This window comes from Erinaceus europaeus, chromosome 14 (genome assembly GCF_950295315.1).
Source record: "Erinaceus europaeus chromosome 14, mEriEur2.1, whole genome shotgun sequence".
Classification (NCBI taxonomy): Eukaryota; Metazoa; Chordata; class Mammalia; order Eulipotyphla; family Erinaceidae; genus Erinaceus; species Erinaceus europaeus.
In genome coordinates this window covers 62,794,775-62,821,853 of record NC_080175.1, presented here as the reverse complement: position 1 = coordinate 62,821,853, position 27,079 = coordinate 62,794,775, and the positions used below count along the sequence as shown (strand labels likewise).

The 27,079-nt window shown below is 33.4% G+C and overlaps 1 protein-coding gene across 1 annotated transcript in view; it reads right to left on the bottom strand.

Moving 5' to 3' along the window:
* The window catches only part of NCAM2 (neural cell adhesion molecule 2), a 219,167-nt gene that overhangs the window by 5,510 nt on the left and 186,578 nt on the right, over positions 1-27,079 (bottom strand). The window contains exons 16-17 of the mRNA XM_007521286.3: positions 7,848-8,052; positions 1,554-1,673 (exon numbers count right to left, since the gene is read on the bottom strand). Coding sequence (XP_007521348.2) covers positions 1,554-1,673; positions 7,848-8,052 — 325 coding nt within the window. The remainder of the gene's footprint in view (positions 1-1,553; positions 1,674-7,847; positions 8,053-27,079) is intronic.

Below are 27,079 nucleotides of genomic sequence, written 5' to 3'. Positions count from 1 at the left end.
TGAAATCATATATATGAGAGGCCCTGACTGTACATACACACATAATTATGCAAATACATTTAACAGAATTCTACGACTGCTACTTCTTCTTCATAATATCTTCAGTTTGAACCAGTTAGCTTTGAAGTTAATAAGCATCCATTTTGCTCGTGTTCATCATTTACATGGGTTTAGCTGAAATACCTGCTATGATCTTAAAATAGTTCTTATGGATACAGGAAAAATAAGTCAATGAAGCAATGTTTGAATGGAGTTAAGTACGTTTTGTTGATTAAACATATACTTAACAGGGTTTTTCCACTAACCAATATTTTTTTATCAGTTGAATCATATTAAAGTCACACTATTTCTTTTTTTCTTTTTTCTTAATTATCTTTCTTTATTGTATAGAGACAGTCAGAAATCGAAGAGGAAGAGGTGATAGTGAGGGAGAGACAGTGGGACACTTGCAAAACTAATTCACCACTCAGGAAGCTTTCCCCCTGCAGGTAGGGAAGGGGGCTGGAACCCGGATCCTCCTGCATTATACATGTGCGCTCAACTATGTGCACCACCACCTGGCCATAAGTCACACTATTTCTATTTGTATGTTACTATTCATATGCAAAGTAGTGAGTAATTTCATAACACATCCTTATTTCACTAAAAACGAATCCTGGTTTTGAAGACAATCACTTTCTCAAATAGTAAAATTAATATGAAAAAAACAACAACTCATAATATATTCCTATAGTTTTGACATTTTACATAAAATTGTAAATAAATGCTTGATTTTCTACAATATGTATGTAAGATAACTCTGTAAATTTCCCCAGTAGAAGCAGATTTGGAAGGAGCCTGGCGGTGGTGCAGGAGATTAAGGGCACATGGCACAAAGCCAATGACTGGTGTAAGGATCTGGATTAGAACCTCTGGCTCCACACTTGCAAGGGGTTTGCTTCACAAGTAGTGAAGCAGGTCTGCAGGGTCTTTCTCTCTCCCTTCCTCTCTTCCCCTCCTCTCTGTCCTATCCAACAACAACAAAATGTTAAAACAAACAAACAAAAATGACTGCCAGGAGCAGTGGGGATTTGTAGTGCAGGCACTGATCCCCAGAGATAACCCTAAAGGCAAAAAAAAAAAAAATAGCACACTTGTAAATTCATATATACTTTCACTGAAAAACAAGTATTCATTCATTTGATGGTAATAATAAGTGCACAGTACAGGGAGTCGGGCGGTAGTGCCGCACGTTAAGTGCACATGGCGCAAAGTGCAGGGACCAGTGCAAGGATCCAGGTTTGAGCCCCCGGGTCCCCACCTGCAGGGGAATCCCTTCACAGGTGGTGAAGTAGGTCTGCAGGTGTCTGTCTTTCTCTCCCCATCTCTGTTTTCCCCTCCCCTCTCCATTTCTCTCTGTCCTAACAACGATGATATCAATAACAACAACAATAATAATAACAACAACAATAAAAAGACAATAAGGACAACAAAAGGGAAAATAAATAAAATAAAAAATAAGTACACAGTACAATACTAATATATTATCATCACTTTACAAATGCAACACATACTCAGGTTCTGTTAGTGGTGTGGTTTCATTTGGCTCATTTACTGGGCTCCCATCTTCATGATTAGTAATTCTTTCATCTTCTGTTCTCATCTCCACTATTGGTTCTTTTGACCCATCTTTCCTAGAAAAATAAAGAAAAATATATCTTGATGTGTAACAGAAAATGGATGCATTATGGAACATAGCTTAAAATGTCCACCTAGCCCCACCTGCCCCAAATTCAGAATATTAGTATTTTTTTTGTTACCCTTGTTTTTATTGTTGTTGTAGTTATTGTTGTTGATGTTATTGTTGTTGGAGAGGACAGAGAGAAATGGAGGGAGGAGGGGAAGACAGAGAGGGGGAGAGAAAGACAGACACCTGCAGACCTACTTCACCGCCTGTGAAGCAACTCCCCTGCAGGTGGGGAGCTGGGGGCTTGAACCGGAATTCTCATCCCTGTCCTTGTGCTTTGCGCCACATGCACTTAACCCACTAAGCTACCACCCACCTCCCCAGAATATTAGTATTTTAAGAATACTTCCATTTAAAATATTCTTTCATTTATTTCACTCAGTATAGGGAGTTTTCTGGGATAAATAACATATATTTGGGGTATGTCAACATTGTGTGTTCCATTTACAACTATGAACTTACTGTTATGTAAGAAATCCAATGGAGTTTTTGTATAACCTTTTATCTTGAAACCAATAATTTTGGACATTTTTGTGATTTTTCCATATAAACAATCATATCATCTGTGAGCAAAGAAAGTTTTATTTCTTCCCTCTCAGCTGTTAGATTTTTCTTATGTTATCTTTAAATCTTTAAAGCTTATTTTACTTACTTATTTTAAATGAGAGAGACTAGTGCAGTACTCTGGAATATGCAGCACCAGGGATTAAATTTGGGACCTTTTGCTTGCAAATTTGGAGCTTTAAAAGTATACAACCTTTCTGGCCACACTTTTTCTAGTCATAATTTTTCTATTTTTTCTTCTCCTCCTCCCTGCCCCTCCTCCTATCCCCCCCATAGCACTACTCATCTCTGGTTTATGGTGGTGTGGGGAATTAACCTGGGACTTTAGAGGCTCAGACATGAGAATCTTTTTGAGTAATCATTAAGCTATCTATGTCTGCCCTCTAGTCATACTTCTTCTTAGCTAGAACTTCTTATAATGTTTAAGACAGTCTGATAGGAGAAAACATTCTGTCTTCTCCCTGGTGTTGCCATAAAACCTTTGAGTTTCTCACTTTTAAGTACATGCCAATTGTAAGGTTGTTTGTTTGTTTTAACTTTTTTCTATCTATTTTATATGAAATTCAAGCTGTTCCTATCATATCTTTATATTTCTAAGATATTTTATTATGAATGGATATTTATATTTGTGAAATTATTTTCAAGTGTTTTAGAAGATTGTATGATTTTTTTTTATTAGACTACCAATATGATGGATTACAGTGACTGACTTTTTACTGTTAAGCTAGTCATTCATGTCTAAAATACATTCACTTGGTCACCACATATAATTCATTTTCATATTTTCTTTGATTCTGTTTGTTAATATTTTTATGGATTTTTATCCTCATGTTCTTGAGAAATGCTCATTTAAATACTTCTTCACCTTTAGTATCTTTGCTTTGTTTATTTATTAGAAGAATGTTTCATTTACTAGAATGTATTATATATTACTTACTTCTGCCCTTACACTCTGGAAGTGACTTAGAGAATAAATACAATTTATTTCTTAAATGTTTGTTAAAATTCTCCAATGATCTGAGCTTGGTGCTTTCCTTTTTGAAGCTTTAAGCATTGTTTTAATTTACTCAGTAAAGCATATGCCCAGTCAGATAGTCTGGATCTTGTGTCAGTTCTTGACTTTCATAGAATTGACCTATTTCATCTAGGTTATAAAATTTATGAGCCTAGAGTTTTTCATAGCATTGTTATGATTGATTAATTTCCATGTGATTTTAAAAAATAATCACTTTTCTCTGCTATTAATAATTTTTGTGATAGACCTCTATTTCTTTATACTTACCAGTGTATTAGTCAACAGTAGACTGCATATGCAAAGTATCTCAATAGATCACCATAGCATATTACCCAGCTATGCTATCTAGCTATACTATTCAGCAAGTTGTACAACAACAAAATTGTCTAGTTTCACATTTCTTAAACCATATCTCTATCATTAAAGAAAAATATCATGTGTTTTAATAAGTCTACATTGTTTTATTCAGAAGCTAGTTCATATCCAATAAATCAAGGCCACTAATATTCTGTTTATCCCTGGGATTTAATTTTTCCCTTTAAAATGACTATATGTATTTGCAGTTTAAATAATATCTTAAAAATGTAGTTCTAAGATAGTTGTAAGCTACTTTCCCAATGCAGAGGAGATTATGATATAAACAGTTGAGATGGATAATAAGCATGGAATGAATTGTGAGTTTTCATCTTCCCCAGTTTTTAAGGTTAATTAATCTCAGGATTTACAAGTAGAAATGTTAGTGGATAAATTAGATTAGAATGAAAATATACAAGCAGAACTTTAATGCAAATCCCAATTTGGTGCACAGTTAACAATAACTCTTCAGCTAATTAAGATAGACATACCAAGGTCTCTTATGACTTGCCTCTTCCTTTCTCCCCAGACCTAGTCAATCAATAACAAGTGATTCTTCCGCAACTGTATCTAGAATTACTGTTTTAAATTCATATAATAGTACTATCTTGGTCCAAGAGACCATTGTTTTTTCACTTGGAATATTTCTGTATTTTCCTACCTGATATCCTTGACTCTTAATTTTTCTTTTAACCTGTCAAAACCATCACTCAACAAACCAATCCTCACAAACAGCTTCAGAAATATTCTTTAATAGTTCCCAGTAGCTTTCTATAAGAAGAGAAGAATGGGTTCCTTATTTTGACTCATTAAGCTCTAGTACTCCGGTCCCTAGAAATTTCTCCAGTGTCACATTCCTACCAGTTTCTTTCTCATTCATACCCACCCACGTCCTTTTCTCCTTCCACATATTATGAATTAATTCCTGCCCGAGGTCATTATATTTATTGTTACTCGGGCATTGATTGGTCATTCCTTGATCACTGTCTCAATGGTTCCTCATGGATACTCTTCAGTTTGTTGTATTTCCTTTGACAGGTCTTTAAAAACTAAAAAAAAACAAACAAAAAACTTTGAGATGTCTCTTCCTCTACGGAGTCCTCCTTTCCTACTCTTCCGTTATCATGTAGCATAACTTATTTTCTTTCCCAATAAAAACAAACAAAACAAAGTAAAAACAAACAAAGACAAAACCTTCCTTTCTGGGAAGGCATAGTAGGATATCTAAATAGCAAGTGTGACAGTGAGGGAGGCTAGAAAACATTTGCATTGGCAGTCTTTATTCTTTTACATATGTGATTTGGCACACTGGTATAGAAATATTTAAAAACTTTTATTCCTTTAAAGGCTTCTTTATAAACATGGTATTTATTTTATTTATTCATTTTATTAGCATTATTTATTTAATAGAGACAGCCAGAGGTTGAGTGGGAGGAGGGTGAGGAGAGATGCACTTGCAACACTGCTTCATCACTTGCAAAGCTTTCTCCCTGCAGGTAAGGATAGAGGCTTGCCCATCATAACATGTGCACTCAACCAGGTGCACCACCACCTAGTCCTTCACATGATACTTATGGCTTTCATTTTTCTTAGCTTTTATTGCAACCAAAGACATATTTTTAACCAGAGCCCTGTTTGGCTCTGGTTTACAATTTTGCCCAGGACTGAAACTAGGATCACTTTTTTAAGTGTTTATTGTCTATCTTCCTGCACTACAACATAAATTACAGGTGAATAAAATTCTTATTTATCATAGCATGACTTGATCATCAGATATTGTAACAGTATTTGCTAGCCAGTATAATTTAGTCTTAATAGGCTTTATATCTCAATAAAATTGTTGAAAATATTTTTGATTGGTGATTGAGCAAAAATAAAGTATAAAACAGATTTGAGTAGGAGCTGAATGGCAGCACACCCAGTTAAGCACACTAAGTACTAGACTCAAGGACTCACATGAAAGACCCAGGTCAATCCATTGCTCCCCACCTACAGTGGGGATATTTCAGGAGAGATGAAGCAAGCATTTAGGTGTCTTTCTGTCTCCCTCTATATCTCCCCTACCCTTCTCATTTTCTCTCTGTCTTATTAAAAGAAAAAAAAAGTGGCCACTGGGAAGCAGTAGATTCATAGTGGTGGCACCAAGCCCCAGAAACAATACTGGAGGCATATACAAACATACAATGAATCAGAATTGAGTTACATGTGTATGTACACACACACATACACATATATTTATACATATGTATCTATGTGTATATTGAATACTACAATGCTTATAAAATTCAGTTTGATGGTGGTTTCTGCTAATAAGATAGGATATTGGGAAGCCTAATATTGCTTTGCTTTGTAAAACCCAGAAATAATAGTGAAATGATCATAGCTTATCACACACTAGGATCCCATTCAGTTGTGAAGTATAGCCTAATTTCTATTTGTTTTCGCTCTGTCTTGTGTCCAAAAGGGAAGATGGTGGTATTCTCATAGCAAGTAAGATTTACTTTAAAATTTTATAATGTGTGTTATTTAACCTAACATCCTACAAAGTGAAAATACCCCTTACAGAGTTTCCATTAAAAAAAAAAGGTCTTATTAAGAATAAAAAATGAGGGGCTGGTTGATGATGCACCTGGCTAAGCACACATGTTACAATGCACGAGGTCCCACATTTGAATCCCCCAGTCCCCACTTGGCAGGGGGAAAGCTTTGCAAGTGGTGAAGCAGGGCTGAGGTGTCTCTTATCTCTTTCCCTGTCTATCAATCCCCTTAATTTCTGGCTGTCTCTATCCAATAAATATAGATTAAAAAAAGAAAAATAAATATATTGCTTAAAACAGTCTTGCAAAGTTAATTATTATATATTCCTAACCTAGAAAAAAATGTATACTATGTCTACCTGAGTTTGAATAGAAATGACTCAACCATAGAAATGACTGAATTATTAGCTAATGGACACCATGAATTAATCCCAATATATACACAAAAGGTCACACATTGCAGATAACTACATATCAAAGTGTGGAACAACTAAAAGTCATAGAGTGAGATGAAACTACAATAATAGTAATTTGGTACAATGGAAGTACTATTATAAGGGTTGGGAGGCAGTGCACTGGGTTAAGCGTACATAGTACGAAGTGTATGGAGCCACGCAAAAATCCAGGTTAGAGTTCCAGCTCCACACCAGCAGGAGGGTCGCTTTACAAGCAGTGAAGCAGGTCTGCAAGTGTTTCTCTTTCTCTCTTCCTATCTCCCCATCCTCTCTCAATTTCTCTCTGTCTTGCCAAAGAAAAGAAAAAGAAAAGAAGAAAAGAAAGAATGAAAGAAAGAAAAAATGGCTGCCAGGAATAGTTCATTCATAGTATAAGCACTGAGCTGCAGCAATAACCCTGGAGGCAAAAAGAAAAAAAAAAAGAAGTATTATAGGCTGACTAGGTGGGCAAATGAGAGAAATTTCTCAGGTGATGCTAAGTTTTTGAGTGTGGATAGGGCTCAGACTGCAAACACAAACATTTGTTGCAACTTATTATTTTTGTTGTCACATGACTTCACTCCCCTGGGTTGACATTTTCAGACAGGAAAATATAAAAAGACAGAGACTGAGGGAAAGAGGGAAAGATATGATGGCGATTAAATTTCCTCTGGTACTGTGGGGACAACCCCCCAATTTGAGTATTATGCATGACAAAGTAGGTACACTCACCAGGTGAGCTATCTTGCCAGTTCTAGCTAATAACTTTAAATCATAAGATTAAATAGAAATGTCTTGTGTCTGGAGGACTGGGACCTAGCAATGCATGAATTCATTATTCTTTGCTATTTTTCCATTCAGATAGAGACGGAGAGGGAGAGATCACAAGACCAAAGTTCCATTTGTAGCTGCTGTGGAAGGCACCTTCTACATGGTTGAAGTTTATGTTCAGGTAACTCATGGCAATGCAACCCCTTACCTGGTAAGCTATCTTTCTGGTCTCATGAGTATACCAATTCAAAAATGCATCTTTAATAGTTATTTGAATTTTTAAGGTGTTATATTCAAGGTCATACAGGTTTAATGTATGAAATCAGGCAGAGTCATTTCCAATGGTCTTGAAATCAAATGCTTTGCTTAGAGATTAAAGAGCCAAAATATAACTTTCAACTGTGACATTTGTCTAATGTTCTGTGATGCAGATGTCTGCTACTCACAAGTATGCTGCTTTTCCTTCTTCTAGTTCTTTACTTTTGCCACTGGAGCCACTTTTCTTCCCGCACATTCTCCTAGTGATGCACATCAATAACCCACATTGTCGAATAAAGAAACAGCTGACATCAGTTACCACGAGGATTAGCAAAAGTGCAGCAACGCCTAGGCCAATGACCGCACCGAGTCCAAGACCGTTAAAAAGTGTGTCTTAAAAATACAAAAAAAACGTTTTTAATGTCAAAGGAAATTCTAGACATTTTTAAAAACAAGTCTTCCTTGAGAAGCATGCGACTGAAGAGATGGGTAAAGTGACAAATTTCAAGCATTTCAGTATCATGATTGCTGGGAACTATTCACTCGTTTCCAAACAATAATTTAAGCAACTTGACATGTTAATGACTTCTTTAAAAAATTTACAAGCTTTATTTAGAAAAAACTAAAACCTTTAAAGTAACTCTTCTTTCAAATGTATTTTTTGATCCCCCATGGGGAAAATAATGAATATTATTATATTCCTAACTGTTCTCTATCAGTTATTCACACACATTAATAGATCATTTCTATGTTAAGAGAAAAATACAGTCAAAACTCCTGTAAGAGAAGTGTTAAATAAATGTTCTATATGAATTATTTTTAATACTTAGACTTGCAAATGATGACTCCAAGTACTTTGCTTTGACAGAGAATAGGTTCTAAAATGCCTGTCTACTAATATGTTAAAATTCATCACTTTAGAATAATTGGTTCACTTGTATTTTTTTTTCAGTTAGTACTTTAACAAACCATACTAAATAACTAGAGGAAAACTTTGTAGTTATGTTTTTACCTTTCTGAAATATTTTCATGAGAAGGTAGGGGAAATTGGGAGCCACTTTCCCTTGGCACATGGTCCCCAGAACCCTAAAGCCAGGCAGAAAGTATTCATGACAGAGGTGGTTGGGTGTGGGGTGGTATATGCTGATTGGCAAAGAAAGCATGACAGGAGGGGCTAAGGACAGTGAATATTAATCAAATTGTCGCAAATGAAATGGTTTCATGATTATGCCAAGTGAAATAAATCAGAAAGGAAGACAAATGCCAGCTGATTTCCTTCAGATGTGGAATATAAATAGACAAAAGAAGAGAAAAAAAGCCAAGACAAGCCCTCACATGCTTTAGGCTGACAACAAAATGGTGGTTATCATAGTGGTGGAGAAAGCGGAATGAGAGTGATAGGTAGAGTATGTCAATTGAACAGTGACCGAATTTGTGTTGTGGCATATACATTTATCAGTATATGAAGCTATAGTTATGAAATATATAAATATTGTAAACTAATGATACATTCCTGAAAAAAAAAAGAATGTGAGTCAGGTGTTGCCTGTATGTTCATATTAGGGTAGATCATGTAATCAAAATAATATCAACAGGCAAATAAACTCAGATAGAAGGTGTTACCTAAAGAAAAAAAGTAAGACATATGTACAACAATTCTACAGAATTATTTTAAATGATTATTTCCTCATTATTCTACAATTTTCTAGCATTATCGTAGGTGTATAAATATTTTACTTAATGATTTACTATTTGGCACAGTTTTGACAAGCACAACTTGTAATTGATGTAGGTTCCAATGACAATTACAAATTTGTGTTTAGAAAAAAATACCTGAAAAATATATATATTGCAGAAGCATATATAACATACATATTATATATGCAGAAGAAAATAAGACCTCTTAATTCATATTGTTTGTTTTAGTTAGTATTTTCTTCAAAGTGCAGGGGTCTTGCACATTCACATTTTCCCTTCTTATGGGTTTCTATTACATTTCAATAAAGAGAGAATGGGAGGCAGAAAAGAGAGTGAGAGACAAAAAAGGATACACATCACATCTCTGTGTGTGTGTCTGAAACATCCTTTTTGTAACATACTCGTCTAACTTTATTTAGGCAATTTTTATTTTATCTGTTCTAGAACACAAATGTAGTTTAATTCTTCTTTGTTTCCATGATGTTACAAATGAAAGTTTATTTTAAATATATATTATCTATTTATTGGATCGAGACAGAGAGAAATCAAGGTGGGTGGCACAACAGATTAATCACATATAGTACAAAGGCAAGGACCACCTCGAGGGTCTGGGTTCAACTCTGCTCCCCACCTGCTGGGGAGAAGCTTCACTAGCAGCAAAGGTCTGCAGGTGTCTATCTTTCTCTTTCCCTCTCTGTCTCCCCTTCCATTCTCAATTTATCTGTCCTATCCAATGAAGTGGGAACAAAAATGGCTACCAGGAACAGTGGATTCCTAGTGCTAGCACCAAGCCCCAGGGATAACTGTAGAGGGAAGGAGAGGGAGAGGGAGAGGGAGAGGGAGAGGGAGAGGGAGAGGGAGAGGGAGAGGGAGAGGGAGAGGGAGAGGGAGAGGGAGAGGGAGAGGGAGAGGGAGAGGGAGAGGGAGAGGGAGAGGGAGAGGGAGAGGGAGAGGGAGAGGGAGAGGGAGAGGGAGAGGGAGAATCCAAAAGGGATACAGAGGGAGAGAGATCAAAAGATACTGCTGCACAGCTTTACTGCTCCTGGAATGGGGTCTTGAACCCAGTTCCTATGGCATTAAAACACATGTGTTCAACTAGGTGTGCCCTGCAAATGCAGATTTCTTAAGCACTAAATCAATAAACTCAGAATGCAAAGTTAAAGCACACTGGTAATAATAAACCCAACCTCTACTACATTTCTCTTATATGTACACAGTTTTAAGCACTCAGTTCCACACAACAGTGAATATCAGGTCCAATATATCTTCTTCCACATTTTAAAAGTACAGAAGAATCTAGCTTTGCACTTTATTGCGTCCTGGCTGTACCACCTTACTGTGTGATCTTGGAAATATTGCATGACTTTTCTTTTTCTCTCTCTTTTTCTTCCTTTTTTTCTTTCTTTTTTTTCTTTCTCTCTCTCTCTCTCTCTATTTCTTTCCTTTCTTTCTTTTTAAGAAACTTTAGTTTTTTTCCCTTTTGTTGCCCTTGTTTATCACCATTGTTGTTGTTATTGTTGTTGTTGTTATTGCTGCCATTGTTGTTGGATAGGACAGAGAGAAATCAAGAGTGGAGGGGAAGACAGAGAAGGGGAGGGAAAGATAGACACCTGCAGATCTGCTTCACCGCCTGTGAAGCACACACACACACACACCCGCCACAGGTGGGGATCTGGGGGCTCGAACCAGGATCCTTACACTGGTCCTTGCACTTTGCTGCATGACTTTTCTTAGCCTGAGTTGTATCTTTTTTAAAATAGATAAAATTATGATCCTGGGATAGAGAATAAGAAAGCTATCAAGGGAGGGGATTGGATACAGAATTCTGGTGGTGGGAATTGTGTGGAGTCTTATCCTATAGTTTTGTCAATATTTCCATTTTATAAATAAAAATTTAAAAAAATAGAGAAACTTTCAAAGACAACTAGAAATTAGGAGGGTGAATGTGGGAGAGATTCTAGTGAATGTAATTATGTCTTAGTTCCTCTAACATTATTAACCATAACTATAATATTAACAAGTCCTGATAAATTATTTTAAGTAAAAATTATAAAGAAATCAGAGTTTGGTAAGAAAAATAGATAAAGTGAATTTAAGTTAGTCTGTACGCACATATATTTTTCTTTCGCTAGCAATTGAAGGCAGGACAGTGTCTCTTTTAAAGACCTGATTATTCTCTTGAGACTACAGCCACTTTTTTTATTACTTAAGTTTGGTTAGTTAGCTCTTAAATTATGAATATTTTATTTGTGACCTTTTAGCATTAAGCCAGCATATTGATTTACTTCATTTCCAACTTTAGAAAAAGCTATTAGAAACATTATGTTTGTGAAGGACTCTTGATGCTAAAATAGGTATTGCTCTTTTGCTAGAAAAACACAAGTATACATTTTAAAATTATGATTAAAATTTCTGAAGGTTACTTGAAGTTATTTTTATGAAGAACCAACTATATTTTTGTCATTATAGAGGAGACAAGCATGGAAGTTTAACAGGTGTATTATTTAAAATTTGAAACACCAGAACAAAATAGCTAAAATACTTTGTAAATAAATTATTTAATGATGTAATTTAGCTTCCCTGTCATACAGGAAATCAGTGATATAACATTTGCTTTATAGAAAGGAAAACCACTGGTTCAGGAGTTGGTGCAGTGGATGAAGCCTTGATCTCTCAAGCATGAGGTCCCTAGTTCAATCCCTAGCAAAACATGTACCAGAGTGAAATCTGGTCTTTCCCTCTCTCTTCTTGTCTTTCTTGTTAATAAATAAATAAATAAATAAATTCTTTTTTAAAAAAAAAGAAAGGAAAACAGTTCTAGAGAAGACAGTGACCAAATTTATATGATAACCATCAAAATCAGATTTGTACAAATCAAGACTATTTATTGTCAATTTTGCAATTTTTTAGAGTCAGAATTTTATATGTTAAGCAATAAATAATCAAGATGTATGTAAAATACAGTAAATAAAACAAATTACAAGATTTTCTCATGGAAAAAAAATACCAACTTCTCCTTTTCTTTAGACTTCTTGTAGAGAATTAACCATTTAAGTGAGAGAAGCTGTTATCAACTAGTCATCAACAACATATTTTGCCTTTAGCTCCATTTTAATATTGCTCTTTTGAAAAAAGTTTCTTTGTTTTAGAATTAAATTAGAATCATATAAGAATTAAAATGTTCAAACATGCAATTTTGAATATGTGATATTTGAAAGTAATAGTACCAGAGTAAAGATCCCAGTTCAAGCCTCCGGCTCCCCACCTGCAGGGAAGTCGCTTCACAGGCAGTGAAGCAGGTCTGCAGGTGTCTTTCTCTTCCCCTGTCTTCTTCTCTCTCCATTTCTCTCTGTCCTATCTAATGTCAATAACAACAACGATGACATCAATAACAATAACAATAATAACTACAATAACAATAAAAACAACAAGGGCAACAAAAGGGAAAATAAATAAATATAAAAAAGAATAAGACAAAGGGAAAACATAAGAGTAATGATAAAGTAATTAATTCATTAAAAAAAATTAACAGTGCAGCGGGTAACACAGGTGGCACGAAATGCAAGGACTAGTGTAAGAATGCCAGTTCGAGTCCCCGGATCCCCACCTGCAGGGGAGTCGCTTCACAGGCTGTGAAGCAGGTTTGCAGATGTCTATCTTTCTCTCCCCCTGTCTTCCCCTCCTCTCTCCATTTTCCTCTGTCCTAACAATGATGTTATCAACAACAACAATAATACAACAATAAAAAACAAGGCAACAAAAAGGAAAATAAATTTTTAAAAAATACCAGTGACAAGAAAACTTTAAAGAAACTTTTCTAAGGGATTGCAATTTAACAAAGTAGTTCTGTAATTTTAAAATTAAAATACTGAAAAAAATCTTAAAAGTAAGTTGAGCTATAACAGAAAAATGGATAATTTTATGAATTGAAACCAGTTTTTAAGTGCTTAGAAACAAATATAAGGTTTCTCATTTTCAGGGTTACACAAAATAATTGTTTTAAATAAATATACTTTGATTTCATTGGAGTTTTTTGAAATTTAAAAACCAATTATAAAAGTGTATGTCAGAAATTACTTATGTTGATATTAATGTTATATGGTTTTCTAGCTTTCTTGCTCTTTGATAATCTCATTTGTACTATGCATATATTAATGTACACTTTTAAAAAATTTCCAGTATAAAAAATATATGAGAGTGGGGGGCTAGGCAGTGGCACACCTGGTTAAGAGCTCACATTAAAGTACACAAAGACCCAGGTTAAAGTCCCTGTTCCACCATCTTCAGGGGGAAAGCTTCACAAGTGGTGAAACAATGCTGCAGGTGTCTCTCTGTCTCCCTCCTTCTCTATCGCCCCCTCCCTTCTCAATTTCTCTCTGTCTTTATCCAATAATAAGTAAATGATAATATTAAAAAATAATGAGTATGAATCATTGAAATTTTACATCATTATGATAAAACCTAGCAGCTTTTAATAAATGTTTATAAAATCTTATGAAATATCTTCAAGTTGTGTACATTCAAATATATGTTTCTCCCCAGGGATAAGTTGTTCAAAAGATTTACTCATCCTTTAATTTTTTTATTTTATTTTAATTTTTTATCTTTATTTGTTGGACAGAGATATTCAGAAATTGGGAGGGAAGTGGGTGATAGAAAGGGAGAGAAACAGAGAGAGACTTGCAACACTGCTTCACCATTTGTGAAGCTTCTCGCCCTGCAGGTAGGGACCAAGGGCTCGAGCTTGGGTCCTTGTGCACTGTAACATGTGCACTCAACCAGGTATGCCACTACCTGGCCCCCCTTTAATTTATTATATTATTACCAAACATCTATATTAAGGACTTTGAAAGACAAGGAAGGCAAATACACCCTGTCCAGGGGTCTAAAAATACACTTGCAGGGTGAGCAAGCATGTAACTTAGTAGTGAGATAAGTCAAAATGAGAAAGACAAATAACGCATGCTCTCACTCATAAGTGGAATTTAAGAAACAATGACAGACAGGGAAAGCACAAAGTGAAACTCGGGCATGATGTATTGCACCCAAACAGAGGACTCTGGGGAAGAAGGAGGAAGGAAAGAATAAACAGAAAGATGTCCTCCTGGTACAAGATGGTGGAAATGGACCTAAATTGTTTTGCATACACCTATGAGATGAGATTTTTGTACCCATGTTTCAACAGTTGTGCTATAAACAATTAAGCTCCCAATAAAACAGTAATCAGGAAAATGGAAATGTTATGCAATCGGCTGCTTTCCTAAAGTACAAATATTACCTGAGCACATAAATGTGAGAAGCATATATATTAATAGTTAAAAAGGGCACAATAAAGAAGGCAACATCTGATGGAGCTGAAGGGTATAAACAAGCTTTTCATATGACAAATATTCATTTCATTCAGAAGCTAGAATGAACAAATATGGAAGTAGATGGCAATGTATGGTTTATTCTACAATTGATCTTATCCAAAAGGCTGAGAAGCAATATATGGTATATTTTGATACTAGGATGTACATATGGATATTAGAAAAAAGAGGTAGGAGTTGATGGGTGGAAGTTAGGGTGGATGAAGTGACACATGATATGCTTACAGAGAATAGATTTAACAACTTAAAATATAATCAAACAAATGTGATAAGAACTACCACCAGCCAAACCTAAGAAGTTTGATTTTTTTTTCAAAAGCTAGTAAGAGAGTACTTGAGATAAGGAAGATGAATCTGTTGTGATGGTTGAGAGATTAACAGATGTGTAAAGCCCTTACTGTGTAGTGTTTGTTCACTCTCCCCCCCTCACTTGTTACTAAATGTCCACTTCCACAGCATATACAGGCATATCAATTCCTGCTTGGTATTTGGAATGAAGAAGTAGGCAACCAGTTAGACTCAACATCTTATATGTGAGTAGTAATTGAATTAATGTTCTATTAATGTATCATAAGGTAGGTGCGGTATAATGAAACTATGCGTTTGTAAGTTTGCTTGATTATTCAAAAACTGCATATATATATATATATATATATATATAATTATTGTGTATTTAATGTGCCCCATCATTTTCAGAAGATTTTTTTCAATACTTTAGGGTCTATCATTTTAAAACCATTTCCTGTTGTAAGTGAGCAATCTAAAGTAGTGTAAAATTGTTTTTCCTCTTTACAAATGTTAATAGAAATTTCAATTTCTCAAAATGTCATATGGTGATATTTTAGCATTAGATTAAAAAAACGTAAATTTTATGTGTTTAATTTGAAAAAAAATGGCTGAAATAAATCAAAGACAGCAGAGTTTTTCTAAAAAATGTTTCAAATTACTGAGAACTTCAGAGACAAATACTTTCAAATGTAAGTAGAACTATAGTTCAAGTACAACAATAAAATATAAGACTCTGAAATTAAACTATTTTGTATAACAGAATATCTATTTTCTTATCCATATCGACATTCCAAATTGTCAATATTGTGCAAGGAGACCATTTCTATCTTCAAAATATGGAGTGACGTGGGAGAAGAGATGGCCCAGTGGATAGACAGCATGCTTGGCATATATAAATTCTGGGATTGACTAGTAGTGATCATCTCTCTCATATAAAGTAAATACATAAATGTTTTATAATTTAAAAAGAAAATACTTTAACATATCACAAACATTTATTGTTTCAGATATCAACAGTATCATTGTTGAAGTTCATTCTTGCCTCGTTAACTTTGTCTTCTCCACATGCAGTTTTAGTTTTTATCATCTGTGTTCAGTTTGCTTTTTGAGGGGTTGTTGTCTTTCTTATATAAAATACTTACTTGCTTATTAAGGAGATAGAGAAAGAGCATGAGACAGAGAATATATGCATCAGAGCATCATTCTGGCATATGCAATGCCAGTGATCAAACTTGAAACCTACTATAAGTCCTGTGTTCTAGCTACCGTGCAACTTGCAGGACCATGTAAGGAATTTGTTTCATGTAAGATAACACAGACAAATTATTGGTTTGAAATAAAAAGTCTATTTTAAAGGCAAATATAGTGATAGAATTTTCAAATGTATAAGTAAATACTAACATTCCTCTTATCTATTGAAAAGGTCTATGGATATAATACTCACTTGTCCTTAAAAGCTAAAAAAAAAAAAATACTCATTATGCTATGCATAACACAAATGTGCATGTTGCATACTCTGTCTTTTAATTTATGATAATAGAATCCACCAATTAAGTATATGAGACGTTGAATATATATTGCTGTAATACCTTTAATTAACTTTCATATCTGAGCCACTAATGAATTAACTCTCAAGTTAGTATATGAGATCTCTTCATTTTACTCCCATAATAAGAATTTTTTTCTTTTTTAAAAGTTCTTTAAATAGTTTATTATATTTATTTGATAGAAACAGTGAGAAATTGAGAGGGGAGGAAAAGATAGAGAGAAAGAGAGACAGAGAGACACCTAGAGCACTACTTCACCACTTGCAAAGCTTTCCCCTTGCAGATGGGGACCGGGGCCTCAAACCTGGGTCCTTGTGCATAGCAACAACATGTGCACTCAACTAGATACGCCACCACCCAGCCACAATAATAAGGACTAAAAAGAGAAATGTTCTTTTGCCATTTTTCAGTATATCAGGAAATATTGCATTATGTTTCATATGTAGCATACACATCCTGCTTAGACTCTTTAAAATCATAAATAACCAACAACAAATCCAGACTATTATTCATTCATTACTGAACATAGTATCACTAGTTTGAAGAAATTTTAACCATATTTAAACAGAAAAATAATCTATTTTAATATAAATGTCTAAATATTTGGCATTTCTGTTTAAAACAATAAAAGATAAAATAGTAGATTATCAAACATATGGCCACTATTTAAAAAATTCGTGTTGATGCCTTACAATTTGATCCTATAATAAAAAGGATACATACTGAGATGAAAATATTTCTTTTAGCTTTTATTAGTCAGTGACTAAAATATTTCATGTAATGGAAAGTGAACTATTACTACCGGCAATTTAAATAATAATTTTATAAAATGTTCTCAGAAAATATTGTTTAAGACCAATGTGTATGCATTTGCATTGATCATGCAAAACATTATCAGACATATCATAGCTGACTTGTAGAGATGTCACGGTTTCTGGAAGCAGTTGTGTGTGTGAGTTGGTGACTATTTTTCAGCTTCCCTAATACTCACTTTATTGATGAAATAATTATGATTGCTTAGTATATGGGAATAATCAGATTGCCTTAGTTTTCTAAGAAACTAAGATTCTCCTAGTCTCTTCATTGTGGCCAAAGTAACAAAGTAATGTTATGCCAAAAAGTAATATGAAGTTACTATAGCCATTGCTATAGAAATTTCCAAGGGCGCTGGGTGGTGGTGCACTGGGTTAAGCACAGCTAATACAAAGTACAAGGACCCATGCAAGGATCATGGTTCAAGACCAAGACTCCCCACCTGCAGGGATTTGCTTCACAAGCAGTGAAGCAGGTCTGCCAGTATCTCTCTGTCTCATTCCCTCTCTATCTTCCCCTCCCCTCTTAATTTCTCTCTGTCCTACCCACCCCCACCCCCCGGCCAAAAAAAATTGAAACAATGGCCACAATAATAACCCTGGGTGCAAAAAATAAAAATATTCTCAAGTATTCACAGATAGTTTATAATCCCATAGACAAGGGATTAAGGAAACATAAAAACAAGAACAACAAAGAAATATAATTTAGGGAGTCAAGCAGTAGCACAAGGACTGGTGTAAGGATTTGGGTTCGAGCTTCCAGCTCCCCACCTGCAGGGGAATCACTTCATAGGCAGTGAAGCAGGTTTGCAGGTGTCTATCTTTCTCTTCCCCTCTCTTTCTTCCCCTCCTCTCTCCATTTCTCTCTGTCCTATCTAACAATGATGACATCAGTAACAACAATAACTATAACAACAATAGAAAACAAGGGCAACAAAAGGGAAAATAAAAATAAATAAATATAAAAACTTAAAAAAGAAATATAATTTAATTCTCTTTAACACAATAAGCAAAACTTCAAACTACTGTATCTTTTGGAGGATGCACAATATAGACATTAGCATTTTCATTTTGAAACACATACCTATGTTTTATTGCAATAGACAGAAGATTAGATGATAGATAGACAGACAGACAGATAGATAGATGACAGATAGTTAATTTGGAGTGGATTGCTCTGGAATAAGAAACATTGTGTCAGGGGTCAGGTGGTGGTGCATCCATATTACTGTAGGTAAGGACCAGGGTTCAAGCCCCTGGATATCACCAGCAAGGGGAATGTTTCATTAGTGAAGCAATGCCTCAAGTATCTCACTTTCCCTTCCCTTCTACTTCTCCCTTTTTACTCTCAACTTCTCTCTGCTTCTATCCAAATAATAAAACAAAAATAAATGAATAAATAAACAAGTAAATAAAGTAGAAGATATTTTTTAAAATGGTTAAGCTACCTTCTTCACCTTATGTTGGATGGAACTTCAAGGAGTCTTGTTAACTGACATAAGCCAGAAAAAGAAGAATGTACATGGAATGATCTTATTCATGGGAAGACGTTAAGAAACAAGAACAGGAAAGAGAAACACAAAGTAAAACTTGGACCTGTTGGGTATATTGCACCAAATCAGAGGATTCTGGGGAAGTACAAGACGAAGGATTGGAGGTCCTGATATGTGATAATGGAAACAGACCCAAGCTAGGGGTGAGTGTTTTACAGACAACTATATAGCCAGATGGAAAATTGTACCCATGTGCCAAGAACTATAAACCACTAACCTCCCAATTAAAAAAATATTAAAACAAACAGAAAGATTGAGTATCTTAAAATAATTTAAATATTGAAAATGAACATTTTATCTTTTACAATTTCTACACTACTTTAATTTTCATGTAGCGATGCTCTAGTTCAGTGTTAATATGTTTGTATAACAACATACATATTTATATCTAAGTCAATTTCTTTAAAAATTATAGGAACATTGAATAATTTGCATATTAAATGTACCATTTGAATCTAGGTCCAGAGCAAAAACAAACTGGAAGTAATACAGTATTTTATCAAGAGCACTGGACTTGAGATGTGTGACTCTTGAGTATGCAAATTATTGACCATAGGCCTTATAACTCAAACTGAAATGTGGTGAAAATGATATTTCAGATGGATTTTATTAATTGTATGTAAAATAATGGAAGGGTTTCATGTATGTAACTCAGTAAATATTAAAACTTAGGGCTGGAGAATATAGGATAATGCTTGTGAAAAAAGCCTTTCATGTCTGAGGCACCAAAAGTCCGAGGTTCAATCCCCAGTATCATCATAAGCCAGACTTGAATAATTGAACATTGCTCTGGTACAAAAGCAAACAAACAAAGAAAAACAGAAAATACTGTACAGTGATTTGTTTTATTCTTATTGTTATTCTTATTTATTTTCTTGTTATTAATTGTAACCTGTCATCATTTTTGCTTCATACCTTGAATATGATTAAGCAAATGCTCTTTTTTTTTTTTCATTTTACAATTTCATTCTCATGGTGTTAAAACTGAATTTAAAAATGTCTTAACTGAGAGAATTTGAGAAAATCAGTTTACATACATTTATTTTGTATACATTTGCCATCAATGACTACTACTTATAATTCCCACATTACTGAAATTACTGACTATATTAATATGCTTTATGAAAATATCCTCTACTGACAGATGAAATAGTTTATCAGGAGGGTGCTTGCTGTGCCATTCTTTGCTGTGCCATTCTGGTTTCAGCTCTTGGTATATTTTATGGGAGTACTAAACAGTGTGAGTTACTCTGAGGTTGTGTACTCTCTCCTCATATATCCAAAAAAGCTCACACAGAGAGGTGGGACACCGAAAGTAGCAATGAGATACCCTCTATAATCATTTAGCTTTCTATTATCTAGGTTTCTAAGAAGATTATATAACTAGTTTTCTCTGTAAGTCATAGTATTTGGTAATGTTTCTCAATTGTTCATATTTTATGATTTTGATCATGGTTTATTTATTCACAAAGAGAAATCACTCATTAAATATGTTTACAATTGAAATGCTGGATTTCTTCAAGTTAGAAATGAAGACACACAACAAAGACAGAAAAGGGTTGTTCCAGTAATAAAGAAAACACATATAACAAAGCTTTTCCTCAGTTTTCTTTATTACGACAATGGAGACAAAAAAGTACAGAAAATAAAATGACATTTAATATACTATGAAGCATGCATACGATTACAGAGTGCTGGATATTATGTCAGGGGTATCAAATAAGAGATGATATTGAGGACAATACATTTATAACATACATTTTTTTTCAGAAAAATAAGCTATGGTGAAAGCAAATGCAATTACAAAGATAAGAAATAGTCACTTTTAAACAGATCACACAGAAAATCAATGTAAAATGTGAGAAAATATTCTCAAAGCAACCATGAATTGTGAACATTATTTGAAACAATAGTTCAAATTAATTTTATATTAAGAAAATAATAGATGTTTAACTCACAGTACTCATTTGTCACAAGATTAAAAGAAATATGACATAGTTAAAATATGATGTTACATCTTAATATTAAGCATAGTTTGCAATATGTAACTATATTTTTATTACTTAACACAACATGAAAAAAAGAATAATATGATTTAACTTGAACAAGTTAGGAAATTATGTATATATTCAGACAATACAACCAATATAAGATTAGTTCAAACATTAAATTAACTTTAATTCCACTTAAATAAACTATCTTTAAATCAATTAAATAATAGTATACTAACAGATACAAGGAAATCACTATTAGTACATAGTTTTCCTTACGCCGGCCCTTGCGCTTTGAGCCATGTGCACTTAACCCGCTGCACTACCGCCAGACTCCCAAGTACATAGTTTTTCTTTAATTTTTTTTTTCAACTTCAGAAAGAAAAATGAAAACTGATGCTTTAAAATCCTCCCCTCTATTAGGGCACTGGCAGACAGATTTTATGTTTGAATTCAGTTAATAGACATGCAGTGGGAGGAATGCAATCATTGATCTTTATTGGTCTATAAGTTTAGCTGAAGATAAAACCAAATGTGTTCACAGTAAACTCACATCATACTACAGAACAATTAAATTAAATTAAATTTAAACTTAACCTTCTGTCTTACATAAAATTTGAAAGGTTGCTTATTTATATGCATTTTGTAATCTGCTTGTGTTTATCATGTTTAAGTAAAATAAAAGGAGGTAAGACTAAACTTTTATATTTAAATGATAAAAACACATTTAGAGTAATACTCCTAGAATTTACATTGGTAACTTCTTATTATATGGCTGGAATGCTTATCTTTTTTTTCCAATTTCAATTTATATTGAAGTCATACCAAGATCTAGGCCTCAATCATTTGAAATATGCAAATATGATTTACTTATTCAATGACCACATTAATCTTTGGATTTATGATATATATTCTTGACAAAAATGTTTATATTCAAACTTTACCAGTGACTAACAGAGAAGGGATAGGAAAACATATATATCTTAATTTTTTATAGGTAGAAACTGAATGATAAAAGGAAAGGAAGAGAGTCTGAGTCAAACATAAAGTGAAAAACAGAAAAAGGTAAAAAGGAAGTGAAAATAAGAGAAAATGAAAGTAAAAAGGAAATACGGCTAAATAAGACAATGTCTTCTTAAGATATTTTTATTCAAATTGATTTAGAGGTTCTTACATTATACTACTCAGATTTGAACTATAATAAAATGTATGAAATAGCATGTTAGGTCTGCCTTCATGACATGTCAGTATTTATTGAGTGAAATTAAAGGATCAAAGTAAATGGCAAATTATTTAATTTAGGTAGTCTCATAACAGACTAAGTCTTCTAATGTTGCTAATATTTTACAGTTATATCATTAAACTGAAGTAAGTGCAAATCTCAGATGTTTTCAATGACTAGAGGTATATTTATTTAAACACCATGAATATGAAAAAGAATATGTTATTATACATAATATTAGCTAACTTTTTAAAAGCTGGACCTTAAAGATTTAATGGTTATATTTATGATCTAGTATTTATCTTGGACCCCTAAAATCATCTGAAATTTATTTTTTAATTTTTTTACTTTTAATGTAATGTAGTATATTAATAAGGACTATTCTTTTCACATATATTAAAAAGTTCTTAAGATCTAAAGATACATGTTTTAACATGCTTGATCTATACGCTTCGATGAATATAAATGGTCATACACTAATCTGAACAGAATTGAAATTGCTGTGAAAATTTCCTTATTTGATTTTTACTTTTATCAAATTAAAAAAGTATTTTTAAATCAGTACCAGAGAATTAACTAGGGGCCTGTGGATGTGAGGTACAGCCATGTGGCCTCTTGGGTGCAATATTTTTTTTTTATTAAGGGTTAGAGAAAGACTGGGAAGAGAATAGGAAAGTGATAGAAAGGAGAAACACCTGATTGCAATTTTGTCATCCATGATGCTTCCATGTGCAGTAAGAAAGGGGGCAGAGGACAAGGGCATGCACTACCGGCTGAGCTATTTCTTGTCCTTTAAATTGATGCTCTTATTTAGAAAATATATTTAAACATTATTATTTTTTCAGTTGGATATTGTTTTAAAACTTTTCAGTTATTCAGTTTGTAGGAACTGCAGAAAATATCAAATGCAAAATCAAAATTATTGGCAGTGAAATAATGTGTCTTGTTATATATATATATATATACAGTGTTAATGTCTGGAACACAGATTTATGTTTTTAAATTTTGTAGACATTATAAAAGTTAAGGAGAGAGGGCTTTTTAAAAGATGGATCCCACAGCTTCTAATACGACTTTTCTTTATTTGTATTTGTATATTAATGTATTTATTTTTATTTATTTTGGATAGGAACAGTGATAAATTGAAAGGGAAGGGGACGATAAATATGTAGAGAGATAAACTGTTGTACCACTTATGAAGCTTCCCCTTACAGGTGGGGCCCAGGGGCTTGAATCCACATCTGTGTGCATTATAATGTATGTGCTCCAGCAGGTGCACCACCACTGGGGCTCCTCATAAAATATTTTTTGTATTTATTTTTATTTGATAGAGTCAGTCAGATATTGAGAGGGAAGGAGAAGATAGGGAGGAAGAGAGACAGAGAGACACCTGAAGACTTACTTCAACACTAGTAAAGCTTTCCCCTTGCAGGCAGGGACTGGGGGCTTGAACCCAGTCCTTGCAGATTGTAACGTGTGCACTCAACCAGATGTGTCAGCATGGGGCCCCCCAAAAAGGAATTTTTAATGAAGCCATTAAGCATCTCAATCTTGTCTATGTCTACAATATTGACTATATATGTTAACTTATATAATAATGCTTTTGGAAAAATATGAATATAGAGCATACTTATTCTGAATTGTTAATGGCATTGAGAGGGAAGATAAAAAATACAATACATTGGGGTAAGTGGCTCACCTGGTATTGCACACATGTCACTGGGGCCACTGGGGCCACTGTGGCCATTAGAAGGGAGTGCCTATGGGGGAGAAACTTCACAAGGAGTGGAGGAGTGCTAGAGATGATGTCTCTTTCTGTTTCTTTGTTTCTCCATCCCTCACCCTCTCTCTCTCTAAAAAAAAAAAAAAAAAAAAAAAAAAAAAAAAAAAAAAAAGGCCACAGGGGCAGTGGTGATAATGCTGGTGAAAAAAAAAAAAACTTTACCTAAGATCATCTGTTATATTCACAGAAAAGGTGACTTTAGTGCTACCTCCTCATTATATACTCTGCTAATGTATCTAAAATACGGTGTTAGTGGTCTTTGTAGTGATATGCTAAATAATTATTAAATTAAATTAAAGAATTCAGAGAAGCTAAATGATGAGAGAAGGGCACATAGACTAATAGACTAGAAGAGGAATGAGAAGAGAGAGAGAGATTCATAGTGACATATGTATATAATCCTGATATTCCACATGCAAATATTGTCAGTCATGCATAAGAAAAGCTGGTACAATGGGTCAAAACAATGATAATGATTTAACACTTGAACATACATACTATACACACATCAATAAACACAGACATATTTCTGATTATATAATGATTGACATAAAACTCACTATGCAACACAAGTACATATTTTGTACATTTCAGACACACAGTTTTTAAAAATGCATTGAACTAAAACAAAAAGTTATTGGATGATATGATGGAGAAAATTTAAATTATTGGAAGTTTTAACCTGCTTAAGAAAAATCATACTTGTTTACATTTCCAGATTACAGTTTGACCAAAAAAAAAGGCTTCTCCATTAAGTTTTATGATTTTATATAACAAACATTGTACAGTTCATATAACAAAAATAGAAATCAGATAATACAAACTACAATTTAGAGTAATAAATCATTTCTTTAAATCCAAAAAGATCACTGTAATTACTAAAGTCTCAATCATCAAAATGGAAAATTATTCAGTTTAGAGCTTTGTGATTTTTCTATTTCTTACAGAAAGGATGTAAAAAGACAGAACCAATTATGTTAAAGTGTCTGAGAAGAATTTTTAAATAATTCATTCACTTTTCAGAGCAGTAGAAAAACTATGTAAGAGTATACATTTGGCCAAAGGACAGTTTATTAATTTTAGAATTAAAAACCTGATCTGTACTTAGATGATTAACAAACATAAAATGATCAAGTTATTAAATGTTAACAACTTTGCTAATAATTGCATTTTAATTTTAAAACTATTCTGAATTATCCAAATGTCAGTTTCGGTATCATGTAAACCTCTCAAAGCTCTTCAGATAATTACTGGTGACCTTGAGTTACATTGAATAAAATTCTAAAAATCAGTTTCATTATCCTATTAAAGACATATATTTCATGTTTTCTGCTCATTAAGTCAAGATAATTTCTACATGAATATCTCTTAATAATAATTATAACATATCAATAAAATTCAGTTAGATTATAATGAAGTACAAACTGTTCTAGGTAAATAGAAAACCAGTATTTTATATTTACCAGTAGTCAACACATCTAAATATCTTATCTAGATTCAGATATCATGGAATAAAGCATGTAATTGTTTTTAATACACAGGATATTGGGTAAAGCTATTTTGAAAATGGGCAATTCCTTATATAGATCGCTAGAAGATTTCTATATATGTATAATGGGAAATCCCTTTGTTTCAGCAGGAAAGAAAAGATAAAAGCTGAAAAGTGTGTTCAGTTAGTGGGTGGGTCACTCCCTATGCAAAAAAAAAGCCATAATAGCAAAAAATATAGGGGTGGGGGAATTTTTTATAAAACAGTCTACCAAATAAAGCTCTGTAGTCTTATGACTTACATGACATGGTATTGTATGTACTTTGAAGAAGAGACTGAGAAAAATTACCTCATAAAACAAAATTGTTTTTGGTGAAAACATCTCCAGAGCCCAGATTTCAATCATTTTATTTTCCATGAGGTTATGGTCATGTACAGGATTTTTATTACCCCCTAAATGTCCTATTAGTAAGAATCTCTTGGTAGAGTGAGGCTGGGAGTGAAAAAACACATTCTTTCTGTTTTGATAATTATTATGAAAATGTAAAAACAAAAGTAATTATTCATGTTATCCCCTCAACTCTTGCTTTTTTGTAAGTTGGAGTCTAGAAAGTCTTTTCAATTCAATTTAATTTCTAATGTTATAAGGACATTGATTAAGTGTCTTGGCAAAGGACATATATGTTATCAATATATGATGCTAGCTCAAAATACAATACCAATCCAATAAAGAATGCAACTTCATAAATCTATGCATACTTAGTTTATTATTTATTGAGGAGGGAGCAGTTGCAGAGAGAGATTTTCACTTAAAGGGGAAAAAAGTGTGATATTTTTAAAATGATGTTCAAATTTAAAAGAAAACTGTTTCATTATATTTCCTCAATTTTTATGTAAAATAAGAAGTAATACAATAGAAATATACAATTACTATAGAGTGGTCAGTCTTATGTGTGATATTAATGGTCACAAAGTTAGATATTCTTAAAGAATAATAAAATCAAAGCATAATTACAATTCTATAAAACTGTATTTCTATTCATACAAAAAAACAAATTCATGTTGAGTTGTGTTTGCAAAACAAAGAATAAATTTAGCAAATGCATATATTTCAAGAACAAGTGATGAGATGTTTAATAAGGTGAACTTCAGATTTGAACTAAAGGGGAATTTTAGAATTATGCAGTGAACTGGAACCTTGGGAAAAAAAAATCCTGATTCTACCTCTAGTAGAGATTTTTCTGACATTATCTGCTTTAAGGCTAGTAACTTAGGAAAGGTGAACATTGGCTAATTGTTCATGGATGAAATATATGCAATAGTTAGTTGGACCTCAGAAACATCTTTCATTGTGATTTATATTTAGCTTTATAAATTTGTAAAGCATAGAATGAAATATCATATGGCTTATGAACAACATTAAAACATGCAAGACAAACTGATGGCAACAACGAAAGAAAACCCATAAGCATTCAGCTGCCATGACTGGCTTCCATTTTCACCTTTATTCGCTTCACAGCATTTATCTGCATGATGAAAATTGTTTTTGAGGACAGAGTAAGAATACAATAATTAAGGGAAGGAGTGACAAATATGAAAAATAAAGGAAAAGAAAAAAGTGACAGTAGGAAAGAAAAAAAAAGAGAGAAAACAATTAATCCAAGATTT